Here is a 25,801-nt window from a genome sequence, read left to right as displayed (position 1 = left end):
GTCCACAGCGGCACAGTGGCGCAGTGGTACATGGCCAGAGACCCTGGCTCGATCCTGACTATGGGTGCTGTCTGTGGAGTTTGTATGTTCTCTCCTTGACCTGCGTGCATTTTTACTCCTTGTGCTCCGGTTTCTTCCAACATTTCAAAGACGTTCAGGGTTGTAGATTAATAGACCTCCACAAAATAGTTAAATTATCCCTAATGTGCATAGGATAGTGCTAGTGTACGGGGTGAACGCTGGTCAGTGTGGACTCTGTGTGCCGAAAGTCCTGTTTCCGCACTGCATCTCTAAACTACACCAAAAAAGGGCCTTGACCCAAAATGTCACCCATTCATTCTCTCCAATGATGCTGCCTGACCCACTGAGTTACTCCAGCACTTTGTGTCTATCTTATAACCATATAACAATTACAGCACGGAAACAGGCCATCTCGGCCCTACAAGTCCGTGCCGAACAGCTTTTTTCCCTTAGTCCCACCTGCCTGCACTCATACCATAACCCTCCATTCCCTTCTCATCCATATGCCTATCCAATTTATTTTTAAATGATACCAACGAACCTGCCTCCACCACTTCCATTGGAAGCTCATTCCCCACCGCTACCACTCTCTGAGTAAAGAAGTTCCCCCTCATGTTACCCCTAAACTTCTGTCCCTTAATTCTGAAGTCATGTCCTCTTGTTTGAATCTTCCCTTTTCTCAAAGGGAAAAGCTGATCCACATCAACTCTGTCTATCCCTCTCATCATTTTAAAGACCTCTATCATGTCCCCCCTTAACCTTATTCCCAGATCCCTCTGTTCAATTGTATTCTTCAATTCCCTACCATTTACCATGTACATCCTATTTTGATTTGTCCTGCCAAGGTGTAGCACCTCACATTTATCAGCATTAAACTCCATCTGCCATCTTTCAGCCCATTCTTCCAAATGGCCTAAATCACTCTGTAGACTTTGGAAATCCTCTTCATTATCCACAACTATCTTGGTATCATCTGCATACTTATTAATCCAATTTACCACACCTTCATCCAGATCATTGATGTACATGACAAACAACAAAGGACTCAACACAGATCCCTGAGGCACCCCACTAGTCACCTGCCTCCAACCCGACAAACAACCATCCACCATTACCCTCTGGCTTCTCCCATTCAGCCACTGTTGAATCCATCTTGCTACTCCTGCATTTATACCCAACAGTTGAACCTTCTTAACCAACCTTCCATGAGGAACCTTTTCAAAGGCCTTACTAAAGTCCATATAGACAACATCCACTGCTTTACCCTCGTCAATTTCCCTAGTAACCTCTTCAAAAAATTCAAGAAGATTAGTCAAACATGACCTTCCAGGCACAAATCCATGCTGACTGTTCCTAATCAGACCCTGTTTATCCAGATGCTTATATATATTATCTCTAAGTATCTTTTCCATTAATTTGCCCACCACTGAAGTCAAACTAACAGGCCTATAATTGCTAGGTTTACTCTTAGAACCCTTTTTAAACAATGGAACAACATGCGCAGTACGCCAATCCTCGGGGATTATTCCCGTTTCTTCTCCTTGCTGCCTGTTACCCTAACCCTAAGTTACTTGTGTCTATCTTCTCCACAAATGCTGCCTGTTACCCTAACCCTAAGCTATTCTAGCACTTTTCGCGTCTATCTTCACCAGATGCTGCTTGACCCGCTGAGTTACTCCAGCACTTTGTGTCTATCTTCTCCGCAGGTGCTGGCCGACCCGCTGAGTTACTCCAGCACTTTGTGTCTATCTTCTCCGCAGGTGCTGGCCGACCCGCTGAGTTACTCCAGCACTTTGTGTCTATCTTCTCCGCAGGTGCTGGCCGACCCGCTGAATTACTCCAGCACTTTGTTATAGAATCATAGAGTTAAACAGCGTTGGAAAGAGACCCTTCGGTCCAACTCGTACCCACACTCCTAGATCCCTCGGCTCCACACATTCCCCTAGCGTCCCGCCATTCACAGTGAAGATCCTGCTCTGGTTTGACTTCATAAACTGCAACACCCTCCCCACCCCCAAACAATGTGACCTCCTCCCTGTGGCTCCCTGCCCCTTACCCCTGCAGCATCCTGCTCCTTCCCTCCTCCTCCCTGTTGCTCCCTCCCCACCCTCAAACAATGTGAACCCCCACCTGGCTCCCTATCCCCTTCTTTGGCTCACGACCCCTCCCCCAGTTCCCTGCCCCCCCCCCATTCATCCCCCTCGTCATCCACTCCCCATGGAATCCCTCTCCCCTCCCTTTGCTCCCTGCTTCCCCCCGCTACCCACTTCACCCCTTCTCCACCTCCAGCCTCTCACCCCTCTCCTCCCAGCCCCCTCCCTCTGACCCTCTCCCCTTATTCCTGCCCCCTCTCAGCCTCCCACTCTCTTCTCCTCTCTCTCCTGACTCTCCACGTTCTCTCTCTCTTTCTCTCCCTCTCTATCGCCCTGTCTCTCTCTCTCTCTCTGTCTTTCTCTCTCCCTGTCTTTCTCTCCCTGTCTCTCTCTCTCTCTCCCTGTCTCTCTCTCTCTCTCCCTGTCTCTCTCTCTCTCTCTCCCGGTCTCTATCTCTCGGTATCTCTCTCTCCCAGTCCCGGCCACTGTGTTTCCCGGTGCGAGGCCGGAGACTGGACCCGCCCCAGCACCCGAACCCCAGCCCCGGCCCATGTACCCACGGCTCACCCCGCCTGGAGGACCGGCCCGGAGGACCAGCAACACCGCGCCCGCCTGGAGGACCGGCCCGGAGGACCGGCCCGGAGGACCGGCCCGGAGGACCGGCCCGGAGGACCGGCCCGGAGGACCAGCAACACCGCGCCCGCGCCCGCCTGGAGGACCGGCCCGGAGGACCAGCAACACCGCGCGCGCCCGCCGGGCGGCCTGGAGACAGAGCGCGGACCCTCCCGGGGACAGACGAGACGAGACCGGAAACGACCGCGCAGAGCCTCAGCCCGGAACTCACGACAGCGGTGAGGGTGGGCGGTGACGGCGGCGCCGCGGCAGAGTTGCTGCCTCACAGAATAATGCAGCGCCAGAATGATCGGCACGGGTTCGATCCCGACCGCGGGTGCTGTCTTGTCTGTATGGAGGTTGAACGTTCTCCACGTGACTTTCAGCGCACTACATCCAGATCCAGAATATTAGCATTTGATAGAAGGAGGGGGAAGGCAGGAAAGGAAAAGTAATAAATGATTGATCCAACATTCTTCAGTATAAAATAGGGATTGGTGGAATCTGAGAAGGGTGAAACAGAATCTTTTATCAGAACTGATAAAAAAAAAATCACAGATAACAAATCTAAGTAAGAACAGAAGCAGGGAAAGGCAGAAGGAAAAAAACAGAAAAGGGGAAAGGGAGTGAGGAAGGAAGGGAGGAAGAAAGGAAGGGAGGAAGGAAGGAAGGAAGGAAAAGGTTGCTCTTCTTGCGATTATCTCAAAAAATTCAAAACCGGCCGCGACTAAATACATGTTGCCGTTTTAAAAATCGGTAATTTTTTTAGTCGAAGCCGGTTGCGATGCTAGTTGAAGGTAGTTGCCGGAGGTTGCAGGTGGTTGCCGGAGGTTGCAGGTAGTCGTAACACCTTCCACCACCTGCAACCTCCGGCAACCACCTTCAACTAGCATCGCAACCGGCTTCGACTAAAAAATTACCGATTTTTAAAACGGCAACTTATTTTTAGTCGTGTCCGGTTTTGAATTTTTTGAAATAATCGCCGGAAGAAGAAGCGGAACCACTTTCGACCATTCGGCCAGACAAAAACCCCCGGGAACCGCACGGAAACCTTGGTTGGGGCGCAAAGTCTACAGAGGTCTACCTCTTCTTCTATGTGGTGTTTTTTGGCGGTTGGCAAACAACTTTTTTGGTGCATTACCGCCACCAACTGGCATGGAGTGTGGATCAAACAACACCATTACATATACTAATAACCTATATCCTTCCGAACAAATTGGTTACCCTAAGAAAATGCAACAGGATTTGATAGCACTTATATGAACTTCCTTGCAAAATATCTACCAAATCAAATTGTATTCTTTCTTTTCTGAACTGCTCACTCATCCGTTCTGTCTCCTCCTCATACCTCTCACAATGTACAATGACATGCTCTATTGTCTCTTCTTGCCCACAGTATTCACATCTACCTGTATTATGCTTGCCTATTATAAAAAGTGTACTGTTCAGACCAGTGTGTCCAAATCTAATTCTTGAGATTACTGTCTCCTCTTTTCTGTTTTTTCCTGCACATCTCATTTCTCCCACTTTCCTCTGGACTCTGTAGAACCCCCGTCCTTTCCGCTCTTCATCCCATTGCTTTTGCCATCTTTCCTTCAGTCTTTGCTTAATAATGTCTTTGATTTCAGTTTTACCTATGAAGTCTACAGAGGTTTCCGTTCAGGTTTCCTAAGTGGGACAGGGGCATAACAATAACAGGTGTAACAGGTTTAGGTGTTTAATCAACTGTACGTTTGTTTGTCTCTGTTTTTGTACCCTGTCTTTGACCAGAGGAATCTGTATATTTTTCTGTACTAACTGAAATTTGTGTTTCAATCACAGTTGGCTCTTCCAACTCACTTTCAGATAAAGACTCAGTGATTAGGACTTCATGCTCAGTTTTTGGTTCATCTTTGGCTGGAATCATTTGATCAACATGAACACTTTTGATCCCATCTCCAACTTTAACTAAACATCATTTTTTCCACACATTTCCATTATTTTCCCAACACCCCATTTGTCTCGACTGGACCTGTGTTGAGGACTGAGAACACGAACCTGCTCATCTGGCTTGAAGTACCGCTCCTTTTTGTGAGAATCAAAATGGCGTTTTTGACAACTGTTTTTGCTCAACTCTCAAGGCCAAATTGGGTTGAATTAGACTTAGGCGCCTTCTGTTGATCACCAGTTCTGCAGGTGAGTAACCGGCTGATGTGTGTTGTGTGGTTCTGTATTTCAGGAAAAAAAATCATGTTTCATGCTGAGCTTTGAACTACCCTGCAAAGTCTGCCTCTAACAGACCATTCCGCCGCCCCGTTGGAGACTAGATGGTATGGGGGAAAAAGTGTGTGTTTTACACTATCCTGCTGCATGAACTCTTTTAACCGTTCTGAACGAAACTGAAGCCCGTTATCAGAAACAAATTCTTCCGGTAAACCATGGCATGCAAAAATTGATCTCAACTCATCTATGGTACACTCAGTAGTAGTACTTGACCCCATATGCTTAACCTCAATCCATTTGGAATGACTATCTACTAGTACTAGAAAGTGATCATTACCCTTTTCACAAAAATCTATATGAACTCTCTGAAAAGGTCTACTTGGCCATGACCAGGGTTACAGTGGTGTTTTTTGGTGGTTTACTCCGGCAATTTGGCAGACACTACATTTGCTCACCAGTGAGTCAATGTCACTGTCAATACCAGGCCAATACACAAAACGTCTGGCAATTGACTTCATGTTTACAATGCCAGGATTTCGGCATGAAGGTCATTCGTAATTTGGTTTCTCAAAGAGTCAGGTACAAACACTCAGTAACCCCACTTAGTGCATCCCTGCTCACACGATAATTCATGACGTCGATTATCGACATGGCTTCAGCTCTGAGTTCAGAACTGAGTTCAATCCATTATGGATTTCAATCCAACCGTTCAAATCCTGTTCTTAGGCCCACTTCAGCCCAGTGTCTTTCTGTTTCTGCTGCAATTTTTGTTGCAGTCACTGGAAAGTCTTCATCTACAACTTGCAGTGTGTAGATTGGGCTATCACTTTCCACGTCAGATTTCTCATGGGGCAACCGGGACAACGAGTCTGAAACTGTGTTGCACTTGAAGCTTCTGTACTCCACCTTGTAGTCATACTTGGACTGTAAAATTGCCCAGCGCTGCATCCTTGATGCCGCTATGGAAGGTATAGCTGACTTGGGACCAAGTATCACTAGTAGTGGCTTGTGATGAGTCACTAGGATGAATGGTCTGCCGAGAAGAAACTGATGGAATTTCTTGATTCCGAACACGATGCTGAGTGCTTCATTTTCTATCTTTGCATAATTGCGTTCACTCGGTGATAGGGTGCAGGATGCAAAAGCAGTAGACTTTTACTGTCTGTCATTCATTATGTGGGAGATCACTGCACCTACACCATAACCTGAAGCATCATAAGTAAGTTTCATCTCGCGTGTCCTATCGTAGTGAACCAAGAGTTTGTCACTTGTCAGTTTTCCTTGCAAATGTCATATGCACGTTGCTGTTCCTTTCCCCACATCCATTTCACATATTTTTGTAGCAGATGATGTAGTGGCTTTAGCACAGTTGCTAAATCTGGAAGGAATCGTGCATAGAACTGCACCATCCCAAGGAATGATCGTAGCTCTGACATTGTTGGGTTTTGGAGCATTCACTATTGCTTCCACTTTCGCCTTCACAGGGCGAAGTCCGTTGGCATCTACTTTGAGTCAAAGGCAGACCACCTCTGACTGCGCAAATGCACATTTACTTTGTCGCAGTTTGACATTGTGGCACTTCAGTCGTTTGAGAACTTGCTCGAGGATTTCCGGATGTACTACCATGTCCTCTGTGAATATCAGTGGGTCATCCCGGTTGCACACACAATGCGGAATGCCTGGTAATATTTTGTCCATGACAGACTGAAAAATTGTCGGGGAGGATTTCACACCATAGGGCAGCTTTGTATATGAATACTTGGCCATTTTGAACTGACAAAATTGGGATGAGTGATTACCGTTGCAACGATAACAACTGGCTGAACTCGGCTCCTCCTTATACGTTGGTTTTGGTTTAGCGCCTCTTGGTTTGGCCATAGGCACTGCCTTGTGACTGTAAACGACCACTGCAGTCCGTGGTGGACGAAACTCGCGAGCATTCGTTAATGCCATCTCCATTGTGGTAGCAATCTTGCTTGCTTTCTCGAATGTAAGATCTGGAGTGTTCATGAGTTGGGACTGAATTTGTTCATCCACTGGACCACAAACAAATCTGTCGCGTAAAGCGCGTCTGAGAAAGGTGCCATAGTTAGAGTGCAAACTTCAGTTTTTCTAGGCAACAATATATTCATTGATTGTCTCATTCTGCTTCTGGTTTCTAATGCCACATTTATAGCTTTCTGCAATTTCCAGAGGCTTTGGGTTGAAGTGCTCCACCAACTTCTTCATAATGTCATTGAATGGCATTACTTTTGCCTTATGGGCGCAAGGAGATTCACGAGTGTGCCGTACACTTCAAGACCGGTCTCCGTGAGCAGAATCGCTTTCATGCGTTCGCAAATGGCCTTAATTGTTTCAGTCACTGTCTCTCCTTCACCACTAATCTCCATTATGTTGTGCTGAACGGCTCTATACTCTTGTCAAAATTGCCAAGGTTTCCGATGTAGCCCATGGACGCTGCCATCGTGTCCTACTCTCTTATTAAAAAAAAAAGTCTGCTTCCTCTCTGTTCTGGTGTAACAATTCTCCTAAAAATAAGCTGCACAAGGGGTATCCAGCTTGAGAAACCCGACAAACAATAAATCTTATTCAATCGCAAGGACGGCATCTTGCCACGTAGACACAACATAGAGATGGCCTGATGATTTGTCCAGCTGCTGTTTTAAACTACAGTCCCCTGCATAGAAGGATCTGCGGCCTATCGCGTCCAGCTCGTAAACAACTGCGACACAACAACGTATTTACTGTTGAAAATGTTAATCAATACTGCATGTTGCAAAACAGTCCTATGCTGTATTTAAAGGATGAGTTCGCAAACTCGATCCCATACACGTCGCCAATTTAGTTATATTCCGGACAGCTGAATGAATAACAAATTACACGCAGGTTGCCTGGATCACGAGAGAGAGGTCTATTACCCAACATTCCCTGCTTATATTGAACACAAACTGATTAACACATACATGAAAATATATGAATACATTACAGATATACTCTTTTAAACTAATATGTGTTACTGCCTCTCCCTCCCTCCCTCCCCTTCCTTCCTCCCCTCTCTCTCTTCCGTCTTTCACTCCCCCCGTTTTTTTCTCCCCACTTCACGCTATAAGAATACATCTCCCATATCTTCTCTCTCTCTCTCTCCCACTGTACCTCTCTCCATCTCTCTCTTCCTCTCCATCTCTCCCTCCCTCTCTCTCTCCCACTGTACCTCTCTCCATCTCTCTCTTCCTCTCTCCCTCTCTCTCTCCCTCTCACCATCTCTCTCCCTCTCCCTCTCCCTCTCCCTCTCTCTGCTCTATCTCTCCCCCTCCTCTTTAAAGTACATTTACAATGATACATTAAAGTAAACTAATATTGAATAGTCCCCTCTTTCTTCCCCCTCTCCTTACTCTATGTCTAGGGTAGATAACAGAAGCCTCCTCGTGGCGATCCCCTGAAACCACGACACGATACACACTGTGACATGTCCGGCGACCAATCCTGTCAACATGGTGGACGATGACGGAAGCCCACACATCGTCTAAATGTCTAAATAAAACGACTCCTCTCTCTGTCACCCTCTCTCTCCCCCCTCTCTCCCTGCCCCCCCCTCTCTCTGTCTCCCCCTCTCTGTCTGCACCTCTCTCACTCTCCCCCTCTCTCTGTCTGCACCTCTCTCTCTCTCCCCCTCTCTCTTTCCCCACTCTCTCTCTCTCCCCTTCTTTAGTTTAGAGATACAGTGCGGAAACAGGCCCTTCGGCCCAACGGGCCCGTGCCGACCAGCGATCCCCGCTCATGAACACTTCCTAAGGACATCGCCATTCATTGTGATCATGGCTGATCCCCTATCAATAACCCGTGCCTGCCTTCTCCCCGTATCCCTTGACACCACTAGCCCCTAGAGCTCTATATAACTCTCTCTTAAATCCATCCAGTGACTTGGCCCCCACTGCCCTCTGTGGCAGGAAATTCCATAAATTCACAACTCTCTGGGAGAAAAAGTTTTTTCTCACCTCAGTCTTTGGAGTGCGGAAGGAAACCCACGCAGGTCACGGGGGGAATATAGAAACATAGAAAATAGATGCTGGAGGAGGCCATTCGGCCCTTCGAGCCAGCACCGCCATTCATTGTGATCATGGCTGATCGTCCCCAATCAATAACCCGTGCCATCAGAACGTACAAACTCCGTACAGAAAACCCCTCACCTACTCGCTCACCCGTCTACCCCTCTCTCTCTTTCCCCTCTCCCCTTCTCCCACCTCTCTCTGATTTGAAACATCACCAACAATCCAGTGTAGATGTTGGCCATCATAGGGACTATGGATAAGGGGGGAGGGGGGGGGGCAAATGGGGAGAGAATGCAAATGGGGAGAAAAGTGAAGGTGAGCAGGGGGGGAGTTGGTGAGAAAAGAGAGAGACACATCTATCTATTATTATACCCAGTCTCATATTGACCACTTCCTGTCTACGTTGTATATTGATTTTAGAAAACAACTCTACCCTCTATCGCTATGATTTTGTTGGCCATCTTACTCACAGTCCTCCTCCGCTCCAGCAGACCCAAGGATTTTTCCGATGGCTGAAAAATATACGAATTATGAATGCTTAAAAAATCGTGATTGGTCATCTCGCCTGTCAATCACCATGTTGAAGATAACGCCCCTTCCGGTGCAGCCAGGAATATAAAGCCCCGGTTGACGGACATGAGTCAGTCATTCTGGAAGACCGTGAGGGAGAATCCACAACTGTGATTCTAAGCTGTGAGTCAAATCAACTATGAATCTATTGAACTGTTACTCCACGATTTGTTAGCCAGCAATGTGCTTGCAATGAATGATGATTTGTTAACCCTTAATGTGCTTGCAATGAATGATGATTTGTTAACCTTTAATGTGCTTGCAATAAATGATTTGTTACCGCGCAATGTGCATGCAAAACATGATGATTGGTTAACACTTAATATGCTTGCAATAAATGATTTGTTTCCCCGCAATGTGCTTGCAACGAATGACGATTGGACTGCCCTCAATGTGCTTGCAATAAATGATTTGTTATCCCGCAATGTGCTTGCAAGGAATGATTTGACAGCCCGCAATGTACTTGACTTGAATTGGAATGGAATGGATTGCATTGTTGGCCCTGCACTCACCGTGCTTGACTTGAATTAAAATGGAATGGATTGGATTGTTGGCCCTGCACTCACTGTGCTTGGCGTGAAATGCATTGGATTCAGTTGTTCGCCCTGCACTCTGCTTGATCCAAAGGTGCCGCTCACTCCGGAAGTCCCGCTCACTTCGGATGTTCCGCTCACTCCTGAAGTCCCGCTCTGTGGAGAGGCCGCGCCCAGCCGCGTGAGTAGATTCAAGAGAGTTTATCTGTTGTGTGTGTGTGAGAGTCAGAGTGTGTGAGATGGAGGGTGGCTGTGAGTGTGTATGTGGGTGTGAGATGGAATGTGGTTGTGAGTGTGTGATGGATTGTGTGTGTGTGTGAGATGCAGGGTGTCTGTGTGCGTTACTGTGAGTGTGTTTGTGATGGATTGTGTGTGTGTGTGATGGAGGGTGTGAGTGTGGGTGAGCCCACCAGCCGTGAATCAACTGCCACCGACCAGCCGTGAGTGAACTGCCAGCCCACCAGCCGTCTGTTAGTGAGTCAACTGTCAGCCAACATTTGGCCTTCCTGAAACCAATTATTTCGGTCCACAAGGCGCCCATTAGCCCAGAAACCAGTCCCTTTTGCCCTAAATGCCCGTATTAGCCCAGGAGGAGCATTTTGGCACAATGGGCCCGTGCCAGGCCAGGAAAAGCCCAGACAAAGTGCCTTTCACTGAATTTCACTCAGATAGTTTTAAAGATTTATTTCGGCCCATCAGGCCTGTACTAGCCCAGGTGGAGTTCCTTCCGCCCATCAGTAAGTATACCCCCTGTAAGTATTAAACCTCACCCCATTATTTTACTCCCTCCCTTCATTGGCTCCCTGTGAGATCCACTCCAGGATAGACTTTCCCCCTTCATTGCTATGATCTGTAGAAAAAGATGAAAAATGTATAAAATTGATTCTCCATTCTCTACACCTTCTCTCTCACAGAGTTTCTCACCTGTTTTGGGCAGAATTTCTGGCAGTTTCTGAGCTGCCAGCCCACCAGCCCTGAGTGACTGAGCTCCCAGTCCACCATGCCCGAGTGACTGAGCTGCAAGACCTGAGTGACTGAGCTGCCAGCCCAAGAATACTTTCGGCCAATAATGTCCATACTAGCCCTCTGGAAACAAGTCCCTTTCGGCCCACAACGCCCATACTAACGCTCCACAAAGCCCCCCCCCCCCCCCGCACTGGGAATATTGGAATTGATGGAGAGGTGGAATATTGCGTTGAGGGACCAACCCTCCCGTGTGAACATGGGACCCAACGGGTCATACTTATTCTAGTAGGGAGTATAACGATGAAAGGGAGAGATAGCGAAGAAGACGAAAAGGGAAAAGATGGAGGGAGAGTGAACAATCAAATAGAAAGTATGAACATGAAGAGAGAAGTGAATTCGGAGCGAGTGGGTTGGCAAAAGGGACATGAGGGACGTCAGAGAGATACAGGGAAACGGATGGAGAGATGCAGTGAGAGTGAGAGCGGAGGGAGGGTTAAGGGGGAGGGGATGACATACAGTATGACATACATTCGGTTAATTGGCTTGTAGGCGACGCAGCCTTTGGTTTGGCGGTGTTCCGGCAGAGCAGCCATTCGGTGAGTTTGCTTTTAACCGACGCAGCCTTTCGGTTAGTTGGCTTTTAGGCGTCCCGCCCTTTCGGTTCGTTGGCGTTTCGGCTTCGTATGCTTTCGGTTCGTTGGCGTTTCGGCTTCGTATGCTCTCGGTTCGTTGGCGTTTCGGCTTCGTATGCTTTCGGATATTTGGCGTTTCGGCTTCGTTTCCATTCGGCTATTTTGCTTCGACTTCTTTGCTTCAGCTTCTCATTCTTCGACGCCACGTCCGGGTACCCTTGCTTTCAGTGAATGATGAACAAGGACCCCAGATCCCGTTGTACTCCCCCTTCCCCAATTTGACACCATTTAGATAATAATCTGCCTTCATGTTCTTTGCCACCAAACTGGATAAGCTCACATTTATCCACATTAAACTGTATCTGCCATGCATCTGCCCACTCACCCAACCTGTCCAAGTCGCCCTGCATTCTCATAGCATGATCCTCACAGTTCACACTGCCACCCAGCTTTGTGCCATCTGCAAATTTGCTAATCTTACTTGTAATCCCTTCATCTAAATCATGAATAGATATTGTAAATAGCTGCAGTTCCAGCAACGAGCCTTGCGGTACCCCACTAATCACTGCTGCCATTCTGAAAGGGACCCGTTAATCCCTATTCCATGTTTCCTGTCTGCCAACCAATTTGATATCCGTGTCAGCACTCTACCCTCAATACCATGTGCCCTAATTTTGCCCACTAATCTCCTATGTGGGACCTTATCGAATGCTTTCTGAAAGTCCAGCTAAAGTACATCCGCTGGCTCTCCCTTTTCCATTTTCCTAGTTACATCCACAAAAAATTCCAAAAGATTAGTCAAGCACGATTTCCCCTTCGTAAATCCATGCTGACTCGGACCCATCTAGTTACTGCTATCCAGAAGTGCCGTTATTTCATATTTTCTGATTGACTCCAGCATCTTCCCCTCAACGACGTCAGGCTAACTGGTCTATAATTCCCAGTTTTCTCTCTCCCGACTTTCTTAAATAGTGGGATAACATTAGCTACCCTCCAATCCACAGACTCCGATCCTGAATCTATAGAACACATTGGAAAATGATCACCAATGCGTCCACGATTTCTAGAGCCACTTCCTTAAGAACCCTGGGATGCAGACCATCAGGCCCTGGGGATTTATCAGCCATCAGTCTACCCAACACAATTTCCTGCCTAATGTGGATTTCCGTCAGTTCGTGCGTTACACCGGGTTCTCTGGCCACTAGTGGATCAGGAAGATTGTCTGTGTCCTCTTTAGTGAAGACGGATCCAAAGTACCTGTTCAACCCACCTGCCATTTCCTTGTTTCCAATAATAAATTCACCCTTTTCAGTCTTCAAGGGTCCAACATAGGTCTTAACTTTTTTTCCTCTTCACATACCTGAATAAGCTTTTACTATCCTCCTTTGTATTATTGGCTAGCTTACCTTCGTACCTTATCTTTTCTCCCCGTATTGCCTTTTTTTGTTATCATTTGTTGAACTTTAAAAGTTACCCAATCCTCTGGCTTCCCGCTCATTTTTGCTACGTTGGACTTCTCTTTTATTTTTATATTGTCCCTGACTTCCCTTGTCAGCCACGGTTGCCCCTTACTCCCGTTGGAATCTTGCTTCCTCTTTGGAATGAACTGATCCTTCACCTTCTGTATTATGCCCAGAAATACCTGCCATTGTTATTCCACTGTCATCCCTGCTAGGGTATCTTTCCAGTTAACTTTAGCCAACTCCTCTCTCAATCCTCCATAGTTCCCTTTGTTCAACTGGAACACTGACATCTCCGATTTACCCTTTTCCCTCTCAAATTGTAGATTAAAATGTATCTTGAATAGACCGGCCAGGGACTGTATAGGACTGGTCCGGGTGGATCAATTGGGACAGCATGGAGCCCAAGCGATTTGCTATTGCCCGATTTGCAATTGTAAAGACTTGATACTCTGTGCAGAGGAGAGACCGGGCGCCAGTCCTTCAACAGACGGAGTTCGCCCTTCTTGAGCAGCAGGGCATCGACTGCCCTGCGCACGAGAGGGGCATCTCCCCGGTCGCCAGGCTCTCTCCGGGACCTTCATATAGTCATGCCGCAGGACATCACAGAAGGCTCTAACAAATTCTACCGTCAGCCCATGCAGCCCTGAGGACATTCCCACACATGAGCTGGTGCAGAGCACCAGTCAACTCCCCCAATGATAAGGGGTTATCATGTGATTCAAACAGCGCTCTATCTACAGTCGGTAGACCCTCCCAAAGAATCCGCTGTGCTTCCCCGCTGAAACCATCCGCAGAGAAAAGGGTCCCATACATAAAATGGCCGAACTAAATCGCTGATCATCTCTGTATCTGCGACAGAGGAGCAATCATCCGCGCAGCAGCTCGGCCAGCTGTTTGCGGGCTCTTTGCCCTTTCTCCAGAGAGAAAAAGAAAGGTGAAGGTCGGTCCAGATCGTGTAGCATCGGGACCAGCGACCTCACGTAAGCACGTCAGGACCATTCAAGCTGCAGGTCCCTCGGCGCTTCCTTCCTCTTCTGATACTTTACCCTCTCACAGGAGTCCTCACCGATCCGATCCGACCCAAGCGAGACTCTGCGTCGAGTTATGCCCCTGTTCGACTTAGGAAACCTAAACGGAAACCTCTGGAGACTTTGCGCCCCACCCAAGGTTTCCGTGCGGTTCCCGGAGGTTGCAGGTGGTTGCCGGTGAATGCAGGTAGCGGAAGCAGGTAGGGAGACTAACAAAAACCTCCGGGAACCGCACGGAAACCTTATGCGGGGCGGAAAGTCTCCAGAGGTTTCCGTTCAGGTTTCCTAAATGGGACAGGGGCATAACTACCTCTCGAGTCGTTCGACCGCAACGGCCCGCCTTCTGGTCGACCACCACGTAAACTACTGACAAAAGAGACGGGTGTAAGGCTTTTCTGCATCTCACCGCTGCCTATGGGAAGGGAAGCCCCTCTGCCTCTCTACCAACTTGACCACAAACCGACTGAATGACTCCTGGAATCGGCGATGCTTCAGCAGCCGGTTATTAACCTGCCAAACACGGATGAATAAAAGGAGGAGGACAAACTGAATGTTATTGTGTTCCATTACAGAGATCACTGTCGTGGATGTTTATGTTAAGTGATATCGTTGGAACCAGGGTGGGGATTCCGCCACGCTGCAACCAACTCAAATGAATCAATCAAACCTCCCAACTTCTTCGCTACTGCAGGAGCACACTGAGTACCAGAGCGATCTCGCATCTCAAAGGTGCAATGGAAATCCCCTCCACGGCAAACACACTCTTCGCAATCTATAGTGCTCATCGGAACAGTCTCCTCCTGAAGTAGGCAGGCCTGTATAATGCCGGTGCTGGGGGCGTATACGGTAATGCAATATAGCGGCCCTCCATTCAGGCTCATGGCCAGAGAGGGCAAACGGCCTGGCACAGCTTCCTGCACCTTCAGGATCTCTGGCTGGAAAGTCGAGGCCAACAGAGAGGTCATCCCACTCGAATTTGTGCTGAGGTAGCTCATGTAGACCCCCATTTCCCACTCCATTCGGCAGGTGGGTGCATCTCTGACAACTGTATGCGCCTCTTACAGAAAGCTCACTGCATATTTCCCATCTATGGGGACTGATTGATGGTGAAATCCACGAAGACCCCTCCTTCCGCCATTTATGTTTAGGCTGGCTACTGTGATATTCATGTTGAAGGCATACTGTTTTTTTCCCCTTCACACTCCAATCGGGAATGGGGCTCCTATCTCTTAGAAGTTTCAAAAAGTCCTGACTGCGAAGGTTCCCATCAAATGCCCGGATAAGTCCCGTCAGGTCCGGCTACCGTTTGGCAGCTAACTGGACTTTAATCCTACTGCCCCTGGATTCTTTCAGATGCCGTCCCCTCGAGCAACAGCACTGGAATCCGGGCATTCTGCCAACCCACTGACACCAAAATCAACATCCCCTCACTACACTCAAGGTCTTCGGCTGAGTTCGGAGGGCTGCAGCTGGCTACCAGCTCACTCGCCTTACTGTACAAACTAGCTACATCACGCTCCCCCTCATCCGGAATGATCCCACCGCCGGGGTCAGTGTCGAGGGACGGTCCAGATACCTCTGCCAGCGATTAACCGGCCAGTGCATGGTCAGGCTCCTGCACTCTTCCACCGCCCCTGCTACTGGGCTTGGGAAAGAAAAACCAAGAGGTAGTCCCCAGGGCCCGCGGTGCGCAGGTACCCCCATAATCCGATTGAGGGGCACGACCCGAAGCAGCCCCGTCCCCCTCTGCACCCAGGGTACCTACTCCAACAGCATTACCCAGAATGTCTCCGGCCTCCACCACCAGGGGAGAAATCTCAATATGGCCCACAGAAGGGGTCGGTGTTTCTGGAGTCTCCCCTCCTTCCTCAGCCGATGGGGGCAGCAAACTCCCCCAGCTGCTCTTGTGAGTTTAATGAGGAGGACAGGCTGGGAAACCACCCCTACACTCGACTCTCCCCCTTCGGGTTGTCTCTGCACATCCTCCATCCCAGGGGACATATTTCCAGGGGAGCTAACCGCAACAACTGGTGAGATAACCGGGTTGTCAAGGAGGACTCTCTCTAACTTCTACAGGTGCACAGAAGAGAGCATGCTGACCGGTTGCATCGTGGCTTGGTTCGGCAACTTGAGCGCCCTGGAGAGGAAAAGACTACAAAAGGTAGTAAACACTGCCCAGTCCATCATCGGCTCTGACCTTCCTTCCATCGATGGGATTTATCGCAGTCGCTGCCTCAAAAAGACTTGCAGTATCATCAAAGACCCACACCATCCTGGCCACACACTCATCTACCTGCTACCTGCTACCTGAAGACTGCAACAACCAGGTTCAGGAATATCTACTTCCCCACAGCCATCAGGCTATTAAACCTGGCTCGGACAAAACTCTGATTATTAATAACCTTTGGTGGGGGGGAGGTCGGAGCCGATGGGCAGTGCTCACAACTTTTTTAGCTTTTCCCGCTCCTGGACGTTCATGTTGCCGAACCAGGCCACGATGCAACCGGTCAGCATGCTCTCTACTGTGCACCTGTAGACGTTCAAGAAAATCCTCTTTGACATACCGACTCCCCGTAATCATCTCAGGAAGTAGAGGAGCTGATGTGCCTTCTTTATAATTGCATCAGTGTGCTGGGCCCAGGAAAGATCTTCGGAAATATGCACGCTGAGGAACTTGAAGTACAACAATATTGGTGTCGTCCGCGAACTTGATGATGGAGTTCGCACTATGTCCGGGTATAGAGTGTGTAGGGGGCTGAGAGTCTCTTTCCCTGCTTTACAGTTGAGGCGGTGCAGATGACTAATGTCCCGGCATTTCACCTGCTGGTTATTTCCTGAATTTTGATTCCATAAGAATAATTTGATCATAGATCTATAATATATCTTCGTCGCCTCAACCATGGTTGTTATACCATGGGAGCACACTATTGCAGTGAATGTGTTATTGATCAAACCGATAAAGCTGTAGATCGCTGTTCATTTCACGAATCCGTGATCGAATATAAACAGAAACGCCGGGATACCACCGTGCAATGGCCTCGACCTCAATTAGAAGTAAAAGAGGAATATTGAACAAGGAAAATAATATTATATTAGTAAATAACTTATATTAATGGTTAATGGTGGCCGATTAGGAAAATGGGAGATGCAACGAGACCTGGGTGTCATGGTACACCAGCCATTGAAAGTAGGCATGCAGGTGCAGCAGGCAGTGAAGAAAGCGAATGGTATGTTAGCATTCATAGCAAAAGGATTTGAGTATAGGAGCAGGGAGGTTCTACAGCAGTTGTACAGGATCTTGGTGAGACCACACCTGGAGTATTACGTACAGTTTTGGTCTCCTAATCTGAGGAAAGACATTCTTGCCATGGAGGGAGTACAGAGAACGTTCACCAGACTGATTCCTGGGATGTCAGGACTTTCATATGAATAAAGACTGGATAGACTCGGCTTGTACTCGCTAGATCTTATAGAAACTTACAAAATTCTTAAGGGGTTGGACAGGCTAGATGCAGGAAGATTGGTCTCGATGTTGGGGAAGTCCAGAACAAGGGGTCACAGTTTAAGGATAAGGGGGAAATCTTTTCGGACCGAGATGAGAAAAACATTTTCCACACAGAGACTGGTGAAACTCTGGAATTCTCTGCCACATAAGGTAGTTGAGGCCAGTTCATTGGCTATATTTAAGAGTGAGTTAGATGTGGCCCTTGTGGCTAAAGGGATCAGGGGGTATGGAGAGAAGGCAGGTACAGGATACTGAGTTGGATGATCAGCCATGATCATATTGACCGGCGGTGCAGGCTCGAAGGGCCGAATGGCCTACTCCTGCACCATTTTTCTATGTTTCTATGTTTGTATGTTTCTATTAAAATATACATTGCCCCGCTTAGCTACTCCAGTGTTTTGTGTTTACCTTTGTTATAAACCAGCAGTTGCAGTTGCTTGTTATTGTGTTCCAAGGTAATATTTGATCAGCCTTAGCCCTGATAAGGGGCCATGGCGTTCACCGGAACTGGGATTAATGGAACGAAGGGAGTGTGTGAGAAGTCCGTCTGGGCCGGAGACTATTGGACCAGGTACAGTTATCAAGGCGGGATAGCAGCATTATATCACTACTACTATTGGTGGTCATAAAGGCGAGGAAGAAATGTCAAATTGAAATTCAAACGAATATTTCAGTGTCTGTCTTGCAATATCAGTGATGTCATGGTATGAATGAGGATTTATTTTTGGAAAAAAAGACCAAAACTGGAGCTGTAGATGGGATCAGTGGAGATATCACTGATAATATCGAAATTACATCGAAATAACACCAACATTAAATGAAATAATACAGTGTCATTGACCATTCTTTCATTGGAAAGAATACATTCTTGTTTGCAGTGGAAATACACAAAGTGCTGGTGTGACAGAGGGTCAGGCAACATTTTTGGAGAACGTGTATAGGTGACGTTACGGAAAGTGACCGTTCTTCAGACTCTTTTTCAGCGACTCGCTTTGTGTTTTTCTTTACTCGATCCTTCAATTATTCTCTTTTAATCTCCCTTGGTGGATTCAACGGCTGTGATGCAAGGTGTTTGTTCCGTGAGTGTCACTAATGAGAATCAGCAGGTATGAGGTCATGTCGCTGAAGACCTATCGCTCTATATATCTCGGTGCCCACCAGAAGGCATCGCCACAGAGCTACAGCGATGACGGACTGACGGAGCCGCAGTAGTTAATTGTGTCTTCCAGCTATGGGTTATCCATTGATCTATCGAATTGAAGATATATATTACCCTGTAATAGCGGCTGTCGCTGTTTTCGGTAATTTGATTTGTCTCTGATTTTCATTGTTGCGCATTAGCCGCGAGACATTTCGTAAACTCCGGCGCTGCCGGCGTTAAACAAACATTGTTTCTGTTTCAATAATTCACTTGTTTAATTTGGCTAGACATCCATGTTCTTACTGTAACTGTCGCAATTTCTACATCATGCCCGTTGTTTATCCTGGCCTGGATCACTGTCTGTACTGATTGCGCCGGATAGAGGCATGACCAGCGAGCAGGTATCAGATAATCACACCCTGATATGTTGGTCAGGAGCTGAGAAAATTGCGACTTGGGTTCCTTCCGTGGAGAGTGTGAAACGAGTTACTGAAATTACATGTGTTCCCACTCGGACAGACCTGCGTAACTGAATATATAATCGATATATTTTCTGCATTCGTCGCTGCGTGAATCATAGTCCCGCTTTAGACCTGTAATGCTACAGCTCAAGAGATAAAGCAAATGAATGTCACGAGCTGGTTTCTGATTCTATGAAAGTGTCACGACTTTAATTTGCGTTAATTCATAAGAAAACAATTGCTGTCACGTGATATTAAATCAGTTAATGTTATGTAGCTTGATATCCTCTCCTTCGGACGATCTGTAAATTCGAATTTATTCCGCAGATGTATCTGTGCATCTTCGCCACCGTGCCACAGTCAGTACTGCCCGTGTCACACACTTCCGGAGACACAGGTTCAATCTGTACCTCCCGTGCTATAAGAGCAATCGTTCGTGCTCCGACGCCGCGCTACTGGATGTGCTCTTGTTTCCTCCCACATGCAATTGAGCTGCCTATTAATGGTTTGTGTAACCACTGTACATGGGACTTTGTGTTGATGGATGCGACAATCTGGGGAACAGTTGATAAGAATGTGGGGAGAATTAAAAGCTGTGAACGTAATATACATTGGTGTTTGATCAGTTGCGTGGACACCGTGGTCCAAAGACTGTAGTCTCTCAACTTTTTCGGGGATAAAGGTCATTTGATCAATGCATCCAAGTTTGAAAACCTTCCATGCAGCCAATGTTCCACTGAACACTTTATGCGGGTCTTGTGTCAGTAATATCTCTTCTCTCCTTCACAGTGAACTTGTTGGCGATTGTGATTCTCTGTCGAGGTAAATGCGGTCTCTCCAAATGCATCACTCTCTACCTGGTGGCCATGGCAGCGTCTGATCTCCTGGTCGGCATCACCGATCCGTTTCTGCGACACACTATTCTAATTCACTTCCCGTATTCCTTTCTGAACATTACTCCCGTGTGCACGACTATCTATTTCTTCATCTTTACAAACACCGCGGTCTCTGTCTGGCTGACGGTGGCATTCACCTTCGATCGGTTTGTGACTATTTGTTGTGAGAAGCTGAAAACAAGATATTGCACTGAGAGAACGGCGGCTGTGGTTATCGGGGCAGTGAGTGTGCTGGGCTGTTTGGAAAATGTCCCTCGGTGTTTTACGATAACTCCGGGCTACGTGTTTAATGATCTTCCATGGGGTTGCTACGCCAAACCCACCGCGTCGTCTGCATGGGTCGCATATGATGTCACACACCGCGTTCTAGTCCCTTGTATCCCGTTCTTTCTGATTCTTCTGCTCAATGTGCTGACGGTCAGGCGGATTGTAGCGGCCAGCAGAGTCCGCAGGGGTCTCCGGGGCCGCAGCAACGAAGAGAAGGACCCGGAGATGGAGAACCGCAGGAAATCCATTGTTTTACTCTTTAGTATCACGGGCACTTTCATACTGCTGTGGGCAACACAAGCTGTCTTTTACATCTTTACTAGTATTGCGAAGACAGGATATGACAGCTCCCCTACCGGTTATTACTATATCACGAGGGTCACGTCGATGTTCCTGCAGCTGCTCAGTACCTGCACTAACACGTGTATTTACGTGGTGACTCAGAGTAAATTCAGAGGTGAACTGATAAACGCGGTTAAATTCCCACTGAGAGCAATGCGTGCACATTTACAATCTGAATTTCATACAACACGCAAACAGGATATTTGAGCCACCCACCCACGCCGACAATCCAACCATTTTCATTCATCCCACTATGTTCTCTGCATATTCAAATTAAACTGCCCATTTGTTCTCACCACACACGTACACAACTAGTACAGGTCACTGAGCATCTAATTGACTATTCTCAGTCCCAGTCATAGTCATGCAGCAGTGAATCTGGCCCTATGGCTCAACTCGTCCCGGCTAACCGAGATGCCCAGTCAACGCTAGTCACATTTGCCCGCGATTCTCCTACTTGCAGTTTCACCTTTCCTACCAATGCCCCCGTCGAATCGCATTTCAAATATGGCAACGGTTTCAATACCGCATATCTGGAAAATGTGGGACTAAACCTGAGAAGATGGCAACATCCTCGCCGTTTATGGGATAACATAACCGTAGAACATGGTTCAGAGGGGGAGGGGGCTGGAGGCTGTGAGGTGGCGGATCCATGAATCGCTCCATCGTAACTCGATGAATTCATCCAGTGAGGAATAAAGAGCAAATTTGTAGCACGCCATCCAGACGAATGTTTTGATATTAACATTTAAATGAGGAGTAGCTATCCAATCTAAAAACGGACGGTGTTCTACACCTTAGTGAGTGGCATTCTGATCTGAAGAGTATGATTGGCCCGCAGGCAACACACCCGGTCGACAACTAGAAGTTCGGGGACGAATCAAAATGAATAGAAATTTCGTTTGAAACTTCACACCGGGAAATGACATACTTTTTTGGGCTTGTCTCCTCGAACAGAGAGCGACAGGAGGTGGGTCTATCCCAACATTTAGCATAGACTATCCCCCCATTTAAGAAACAGTTGGACAGGTAAATGGATAGGACAGGTTTGGAGGGACAGGGAGCAAACGCGGGCAGGCGGTACTAATGTAGCTGGGACACGTTGGCCGGTATGGGCAAATTGGACATTAGGGCCCGTTGCCGCACTGTATGACTCTATGACTGTGTAATCAAAGCTTGATTGAAACACATGGACTCATCTCCACAGATCGTTTTCTGTCTTGTTCTTCATTTCTTCTACTATTGCGCCGTGTCAGATGTCCGACAACTGCCCCCGTTTCAGTCGTACGACTCATTTACACGGATGCATTTCTCACCATATCTGACCACGTTAGTTTTGCAGCAGATGATCATAATCGGATTAAACAATGCGAGGAAAACATAAATTGATGGAGGATATCAGCGGGACGGGAAACATCTGTGCAGGGCACAGACTAACGGCGTTTTGCGTCGAGACCACTAAGAGGTGTGGTGACAGGACCCATTAGGATACATACACCACAAATGCTGCCTTCCCTAAAGCGTTCTGATATGTTCTCTACTGCAGGATGCAAAGTATTTAGAGAGGGCTTAGAAGTTTTAGTATATTTGTAGAAATAGTAGAATCAGAAGCAGAGCAAATATGTAAGGAGATAGCAGATATTAGTAGTAAGCACAAGGCAGTGATTGTGGGAGATTTCAATGTTCCACACATAGACTGTGAACCACATTCTGTAAAAGGGTTGGATGGTTTGGAATTTGTAAAATGTATGCAGGATAGTTTTTTGCAGCAATACATAGAGGTACCTACTAGAGAAGGGGCAGTGCTGGACCTCCTGTTAGGAAATGAGACAGGTCAGGTGGTGGAGGTATGTGTTGGGGAGCACTTCGGGTCCAGTGATCACAATACCATTAATTTCAATATAATTATGGAGAAGGTCAGAACTGGACCAAGGTTTGAGATTTTTAATTGGAGAAAGGCTAACTTTGAGGAGATGCGAAAGGATATAAAAGGAGTGAATTGGGACATTTTGTTTTATGAGAAGGATGTAGAAGAGAAATGGAGGACATTTAAACGTGACATTTTAAGAGTTCAGAATCTTTATGTCCCTGTTCGGTTGAAAGGAAAGTAATAATTGGAAAGAGCCATGGATTTCAAGGGAAATTGGACACGGTTCGGAAAAAGAGAGAGATCTACAATAATTATAGGCAGCATGGAGTAAATGCGGTACTTGAGGAGTGTAAAGAATGTAAAACGAATCTTAAGAAATAAATTAGAAAAGCTAAAAGAAGATATGAGGTTGCTTTGGCAAGTAAGGTGAAAGTAAATCCAAAGAGTTTCTACAGCTATATTAATAGCAAAAGGATAACGAGGAATATAATTGGTCCATTAGAGAGTCAGGGTGGACAGCAATCTGCAGAGCCAAAAGCGATGGGGGAGATATTGCACGCTTTATTTTCTTCGTTATCCACCAAGGAGAAGGATATTGAATTATGTGAGGTAAGGGAAATAAGTAGAGTAGCTAAGGAAACTATGAGATTCAAAGAAGAGGAAGTTGTGGCGTCAGCCTAAACACGGGCCACTCATGTTCGATCCCTCGTCAGGAGATATGAGGGCGGGCACGTGACGTCATGGACTAAAGGGAGTGTCCTGGTACTTAAGGTCTCTCACCTCGAGACCTTGAGGAGTCGACAGGTAGCTGAGCCCGAGATAACAACCTCGTTCAGCTACATCAACATTGTATTATAGTTAGCGCACCAACCTAACGTGTCACCACTGAATAAACGACTATTTGAACCGGCTTGACGTCTCACCTTTATTCACCACGCATGGTGCCGCTACAAAGTACTGACACTTTTGAAAAATATAAAAATGGATAAGTCTCCAGGTCCTGACAGGATATTCCCTAGGACATTGAGGGAACTTATTGTAGGGGCTATGTCAGAAATATTTCAAATGTCATTAGAAACGGGAATGGTGCCGGAGGATTGGCGTACTGCGCATGTTGTTCCATTGTTTAAAAAGTGTTCTAAGAGTAAGCCTAGCAATTATAGACCTGTTAGTTTTGACGTCAGTGGTGGGCAAATTAATGGAAAGGATACTTAGAGATAATATATATAATCATCTGGATAAACAGGGTCTGATTAGGAACAGTCAACATGGACCTGTGCTTGGAACGTCTTGTTTGACTAATCTTCTTGAATTTTTTGAAGAGGTTACTAGGGAAATTGATGAGGGTAAAGCGGTGGATGTTGTCTATATGGACTTCAGTAAAGCCTTTGACAAGGTTCCACATGGAAGGTTGGTTAAGAAGGTTCAATTGTTTGGTATTAATGGTGGAGTAGCAAGATGGATTCAACAGTAGCTGAATGGGAGATGGCTGTTTGTCAGGTTCGAGGCCGGTGACTAGTGGGGTGTCTCGGGAACCTGTGTTGGGTCCATTGTTGTTTGTCATATACATCAATGATCTGGATGATGGTGTGGTAAATTGGATTAGTAAGTATGCAGATGGTACTTACTAATGCAGTAGGTGGTGTTGTGGATAATGAAGTAGATTTTCAAAGTCTACAGAGAGATTTAGGCCATTTGGAAGAGTGGGCTGAAAGATGGCAGATGGAGTTTAATGCTGATAAGTGTGAGGTGCTATATCTTGGCAGGACAAATCAAAATAGGACGTACATGGTAAGTGGTAGCGAATTGAGGGATGCAGTTGAACAGAGGACTCTAGGAATAACTGTGCATAGTTCCCTGAAGGTGGAATCTCATGCAGATAGGGTGGTGAAGAAAGCTTTTGGTGTGCTGGCCTTTATAAATCAGAGCATTGAGTAGATAGGTTGGAATGTAATGTTAAAATTGTACAAGGCATTGGTAAGGCCAATTCTGGAGTATAGTGTACAATTTTGGTCGCCAAATTATAGGAAATATGTCAACAAAATAGAGAGAGTACAGAGGAGATTTACTAGAATGCTTCCTGGGTTTCAGAACCTAAGTTACAGCGAAAGGTTAAACAAGTTAGGTCTTTATTCTTTGGAGCGCAGAAGATTAAGGGGGGACTTGATAGAGGTCTTTAAAATTATGAGAGGGGTAGACAGAGTTGACGTGGATAAGTTGTTTCCATTGAGATTAGGGAAGATTCAAACAAGAGGACATGATTTGACAATTAAGGGACAGAAGTTTAGGGGTAAAATGAGGGGGAACTTCTTTACTCTGAGAGTGGTAGCTGTGTGGAATGAGCTTCCATTGGAAGTGGTGGAGGCAGGTTCGATTTTATCATTTAAAAATACATTTGATACGTATATGGACGGGAAATGAATGGACGGTTATGGTCTGAGTGCAGGTAGATGGGACTAGGTGAGAGTAAGTGTTCTGTACGGACTAGAAAGGTCGAGATGGCCTGTTTCCGTGCTGTAATTGCTATATGGTTATATGGTTATGTCTCGGCTGCACTAGTCCCATCTGCCCGCGTTCAGACCATATTCCTCCAAACCTGTCCGTATCATGTACCTGTCCAACTGTTTCTTTAACTGTGGTATTGTCCCAGCCTCAACTACCTCCTCTGGAAAAAGTTACCCCTCAGATTACTGTTAAATCGTTTTCTATTCATCTTAAACCCATGTCTCTGGTCCGCGATTCACCTACTCGGCGCAAGAGACTCTGTGCACCTATACGATCTATTCCTCTCATGATTTTATCCACCTCTCAGGCTCAGCGGTTCTCGGGCTCAGCGGTTCTCGGGCTCAACGGTTCTCGGGCTCAGCGGTTCTCGAGCTCAGCGGTTCTCGGGCTCAGCGGTTCTCGGGCTCAGCGGTTCTCGGGCTCAGCGGTTCTCGGGCTCAGCGGTTCTCGGGCTCAGCGTTTCGGCCTCAGCGGCTCGACGTGGTGGTAATCGCCCCACCCACTCTCCACACTCTGCTCACTCCGATCCTTCGGCTATCTTCACCTCGCCGCCGGTAAATGACAGCGGGAGCCAGAAAGGGCGTCAGGAGAGAATGACAGGAGAGAAGAACATAAACCTTCATAACTTTTGTTGTATTCCACCGA

The 25,801-nt window shown here is 47.0% G+C and overlaps 1 protein-coding gene across 1 annotated transcript in view; it reads right to left on the bottom strand.

The window, feature by feature from the left end:
- LOC116969186 (zinc finger protein 567-like) overlaps nt 1–25,801 on the bottom strand; it is a 79,895-nt gene that overhangs the window by 20,899 nt on the left and 33,195 nt on the right. Inside the window, 6 exon segments of the mRNA XM_033016103.1 lie at nt 2,682–2,876; nt 9,448–9,489; nt 10,114–10,236; nt 14,614–14,679; nt 14,856–15,104; nt 20,496–20,724. Coding sequence (XP_032871994.1) covers nt 2,682–2,876; nt 9,448–9,489; nt 10,114–10,236; nt 14,614–14,679; nt 14,856–15,104; nt 20,496–20,724 — 904 coding nt within the window.

The sequence above is a fragment of the Amblyraja radiata genome, unplaced genomic scaffold, assembly GCF_010909765.2.
Source record: "Amblyraja radiata isolate CabotCenter1 unplaced genomic scaffold, sAmbRad1.1.pri S118, whole genome shotgun sequence".
NCBI lineage: Eukaryota > Metazoa > Chordata > Chondrichthyes > Rajiformes > Rajidae > Amblyraja > Amblyraja radiata.
This window is presented reverse-complemented; position numbering and strand designations above follow the sequence as displayed.